The following is a 4,931-nucleotide window of genomic DNA, read 5'->3' on the forward strand; positions in this document are numbered from 1 at the left end:
AACCAATCACTAACATAACATTATCCTATATATATCAGGATATCTACCTACCAGGTCACTAAGCATAACACCATCCTAACCACCATGATGCAAATCAATAAGCATATCATGCAATAAACCCGAATATAAATCCAAAAAGGGCTGACATTGGTGCCTTCGACCCTGTTAGTATAGTGAGGACAACTCACCTCACAAGTTGCTCTGAATGATAATGTCAAACTCCTCTAAATACAGATCCAACTCCAACACCTACATCCACCAATGATCCACTTCCATAAATTCCCAAATTACTAAAATACCCCCACAAGTCAAACTGGTCAACCCTTGGTCAAATTCAAAGTCAACGGTCAAGGTCAATAGTCCATGTTGACCCAACTCGTCGAGTGCAACTCACTGACTCGTCGAGTCCTTCCAGAACTCGAGAAGTCGTGAAAACCCTAGTTGACTCGCCGAGTTTCCAGGCAACTCGTCGAGTCCATGTGTGTCCAAATATCGGGAAAACCCTAACTGACTCGTCGAGTCGTCTCACTGACTCGTCGAGTCTATACAAAAACCCACCACAACCAATCTTCATCCGACTTATCGAGTTGACCATGCAACTCATCGAGTCCCTTCGGTCCATTTCTCATTCAGACGATTTTAAGCTACCATCTTAGGGCATGGTTTCCACGTAAAGTTGCAAACTTTACGTACATGCATGGTCCTAAATGCCAAAACCAAGCTAAGGGAAAGGTTTAACCCAAAGAGAAGGGTCAAAGCTTGATAAATTTGATAACTTTATGACTATAGAGACTTAGAGGAGTCCAGATCTGAAGTTACAACTTCAGATCATGCCCAATACCCGAAATAACCCACAACCAACTAGAAAATGGCCCTAAACCTTTACATGGAGAGATCTAGCTAAAGATAACTCAAGGTAACGACTTGTTACCTTCAAAATGATGCCAAGATGAAGTAAAGTCAAATCCACAAGCTTCTCTTTGCTCCAAGCTTCTTAGACTTCACGCCTTCTTCACAAAATCCACCTTCCAAGCTTCTTTACACACAAAAATGGAGAGTAGGCGAGATTAGCGTTTTCTGAGCTCAAGAGGGACGTTAAGGGAGGCTAATGACCCTTTAAATATCAAAACCCTGGAAATTAGAGTTTCATCTTCCTGCTCCTACTCGTCGAGTCGGGGTCCTCCGACTCGTCAAGTAGACCACATAAATCACGCGGGCTGACTAAAACTCTACACAACGAGTTGGGGCCTCCAACTCGTCGAGTAGACTTCCTTAATTGCATGAAATCCCTAAATCTCATTCTCGGAAATCGGCATGTTACACAATATGTGTGATTTGTGAATGGTGGAGTTGATCGGTGATAAGGAAGTGGTGGGTGAGAGAATGACATAAGTAAATTAGAATGGGGAAGTGGTCATATGGGGTTATGTTTTTTAGGTTTTCTTTTCCATGCTAGGAAGGTTACAAATGGCTTGTGTTGTCGGAAAATATAAAGTAAAGGGGAAGGGGAAGAGGTAGTAGACAGATCAATCATGTAGTGACCATGGTCGGAGGCGTGCCAACGTGGTGATGCAGGGGATGATAATATAGATGTATCAAGTCGAAGGTAAAAGATGGTTTTGGGTTAAAGGAATGGAACAAGTCGTTAGACTTTAACAAAATAATAAATCTTGATAAATTATATAAACTATAGGCAAAATAGTAATTTTAACAAGAGTTAACATCCAAAAACTAATGCATTTTTGGACTAGAACCGCACCGAAACTAAAAAAAGACCATTTATGTGAGTGAATATTTTACCTAAAAAAATGAGCAAACCAAAGGGACTATTATGCAGTTTTGTCATTGTATAATGTATAATTTACGGATCTAACTTCATTCATATGACCAGAACGAGAACAGGGCTATCGTCCGGAGCAAGAAAACTCTCCATTCCCCTCTCTTCGTCCAAGTATAACTCTCAAACCTTGTAATCACTCGCTCTTTTGATTTCTTCGTCAACCTTCAATCATGGTGCTCGAGGTACGTTTTCAGTTTTACCATATATTCTTCTATTTAAAAAAAAACTAGGGTTTTAATTTGTTATTGAAATCAGGCTACGATGATCTGTATCGATAATTCAGAATGGATGCGTAACGGGGATTACTCACCCACTAGGTTTCAAGCTCAAGCCGACGCTGTTAATCTCATTTGTGGCGCTAAAACCCAGGTAATTTGATAATCAATCATAGGGCTTTTGTTTTGTTGTTGCCAGTAGTTTAAATCGTACGCAAATATTTTTGATTGGGAAAAGTTTTCAGTAGATTGAGACGATGAATTGTGTAGTTCTAGACGATTGGCTACCAGTTTTTTTCTCTTTACATAACTTATATTCATCTATCGGGGCTTATTCTCTGATGAGAAACTGAAAATTTGATGTTGCAGTCTAATCCTGAAAATACTGTGGGCGTATTGACAATGGCTGGCAAAGGCGTTCGTGTTCTTGTCACTCCTACTAGCGATCTTGGCAAAATCCTGGCGTGCATGCATGGTTAGTTTCTTTGAATGATTCGAGTATTTACTTACAATCTACAACACATTAGTATGAAGTTTGAAGTGCTGAAATTTATTCTTCACTTACTCAGGTTTAGAAATAGGAGGTGAGATGAACTTAGCAGCTGGGATCCAAGTTGCTCAGTTAGCTTTAAAGCATCGGCAAAACAAAAAACAGCAACAAAGGATAATTGTGTTTGCTGGAGGGTATGTAATATGTATAAGGTCCTTTTACTTTACATTGTCATCTTCTGATTTTCTTCCTCTTATTATTAACAATCAACATTTATTGGTTTTGGATTTCAGTCCTGTAAAATACGATAAGAAAGTACTGGAGATGATAGGGAAGAAGTTAAAGAAGAACAGTGTAGCTCTTGATGTTGTGAACTTTGGTGAAGAAGATGAATCAAAGTCAGAAAAGCTTGAAGCTTTAGTTGCAGCTGTAAACAACAATGACAGCAGTCACATTGTTCATGTCCCAGCTGGATCAAATGCTCTTTCTGATGTTCTTCTAAGGTTATTTATTATAGAAATTATAATTTCTTTTTCATTCCCAACATATGATTTATTAACTTTAAGGTGATGAATGTTTTACTGTTGTTAGTACTCCAATCTTTACTGGAGATGGAGAAGGTGGAAGTGGATTTGCAGCAGCAGCAGCTGCAGCTGCAGCTGGTGGTGTGTCTGGTTTTGACTTTGGTGTTGACCCGAATCTTGATCCTGAGCTGGCACTTGCTCTTCGTGTCTCCATGGAAGAAGAAAGAGCAAGGCAAGAAGCTGCTGCTAAAAAAGCTGCAGATGATTCTTCAAAGAATGAAGGAGGGGAGTCTAGTTCACAAGATGCAACTATGTCTGAAAATGTTGGGACTTCTGAGAATAAAAAAGATGATTTAATGGTTTCTTCTTCTTCTTCTTCTTCTTCTTCTTGTTTTTTAAGTTTTAAGTTTACCCTTTTTGGTAATTTTTCTAATAATGGTGAGGTGGCACAGGATGATGAGAATGCATTGCTGCAACAAGCTCTTGCCATGTCAATGGATGATCCTGCTGCTGCTGCTACTGTGACAACAAGGGATGCTGACATGTCAGAGGCAGCTGCTGATGATCAAGATTTGGCACTTGGTAAACTAAATTAAAAGTCTTACTATTAATATTTCTTGATATTTTTGGAATTAATTTTGTGTTATTTTAATTTGTAATCTGTAGCTCTACAATTGTCTGTTGAAGAAGGTGGAAAAGATGGATCAGGATCAGGGCAAGCAGATATGGGGAAGCTTTTGGCTGATCAGTCGTTTGTCTCATCTATTCTTGCTTCTGTATGTTTTTATTTTTTTGTGAATAGAAAAAAAAAATAATAATAATACAAAAAATGGAGAGAAATTTGATTATTTGGGATGTTTGTTGGTTTTGAAGCTGCCAGGAGTTGACCCGAATGATCCTTCAGTCAAGGATTTGCTTGCTTCAATGCAAAATCAGCCTGAGGTTAGTTATAGTTTAAACTTCAAAGATGGTATTTTTATTTATTTTTTAATTTAAATAAAAAATAATTTGAGATTTGATCAGTCTGAGCAGAAGAAAGAGGAGGATAAAGCACCCAAGGAAGATGACAAGTGATTTTTGGTGTTGTTTATCAACTTTAATCATGTCATGGCACTTACTTGGATTTGTAAAAGATAAGATGATCATTAATTCTCATCTTTCAATGGATAATTTTCAAAATGGATATTGTTTGTGATTTCAATGTTGTTGCTTGTGTCTAGTTGTCTTACACGAAATTGAAATTGTTTTTTAAGTATGCTGTATGGGAAAAGGAAAGAGGCTACAAAAGTTCTTTAATGATTATAACTATTGAAAATTACATTTTAAATGTACATCCTTATCTAAGAAAGGATACCATCTTATAAAATAAGATTCAAACACCCACCAAGACCTTTCCTAGGGGTAAAATCGTCCACAATCTATTCAGGGGCAGGATTGTCATTTTTGCCAAATAGTCTTTGTAGTTCCTAACTGCCACAAGATGTTGATGTTTAGCAATTGCTTATGACCAACAAGCTTGATTGGATTTGGACCACCGGTGACTATGAAAATAGACTACAGAAATCTAGGTTATATCCTTGTTAGGCAAGGTGAATGCCTTGGATAAGGCCATGCTCTTTGGCTTCTTCAAGTGCTATGTTAAGTCCTTCAATCGCTAGGATGAAAAGAAAACAAAATAGAGGGTCTTTCTGTGAACTCCCCTCTTGAGTGAAAATTATTTGGACGCTAAACCGTTGATTATTACATAATCACGAGTTGAACATAGACATCAATTGCACCATTTTTACCAAAGTTTATCTATGCCATGACAAAGTCGAGATAATCCTAGTTGAGGCAGTTGAAAGCCTTCTCAAAGGCGACCT

General features: G+C 38.0%; 1 protein-coding gene across 1 annotated transcript; it reads left to right on the forward strand.

The window, feature by feature from the left end:
* Nucleotides 1-1,863: 1,863 nt before the first annotated feature.
* Nucleotides 1,864-4,270, forward strand: LOC111911243 (26S proteasome non-ATPase regulatory subunit 4 homolog). The gene is made up of 10 exons (XM_023907026.3): nt 1,864-2,022; nt 2,096-2,209; nt 2,425-2,530; nt 2,625-2,739; nt 2,839-3,048; nt 3,137-3,428; nt 3,522-3,651; nt 3,736-3,845; nt 3,943-4,011; nt 4,093-4,270. Exons 1-10 carry the CDS (start codon nt 2,011-2,013, stop codon nt 4,141-4,143), a joined length of 1,209 nt encoding a protein of 402 aa, XP_023762794.1. The 5' UTR covers nt 1,864-2,010; the 3' UTR covers nt 4,144-4,270.
* Nucleotides 4,271-4,931: the final 661 nt, after the last annotated feature.

The sequence above is a fragment of the Lactuca sativa genome, chromosome 8, assembly GCF_002870075.4.
Source record: "Lactuca sativa cultivar Salinas chromosome 8, Lsat_Salinas_v11, whole genome shotgun sequence".
NCBI classification, from domain to species: Eukaryota; Viridiplantae; Streptophyta; class Magnoliopsida; order Asterales; family Asteraceae; genus Lactuca; species Lactuca sativa.

Excerpts from the sequence above, each read along its gene's own strand:
- LOC111911243 (XM_023907026.3), top strand. Across the intron at positions 2,210-2,424 it reads TTTGTGGCGCTAAAACCCAG|TCTAATCCTGAAAATACTGT; the intron begins GTAATTTGATAA and ends TTGATGTTGCAG. Across the intron at positions 2,740-2,838 it reads ATAATTGTGTTTGCTGGAGG|TCCTGTAAAATACGATAAGA; the intron begins GTATGTAATATG and ends TTTGGATTTCAG.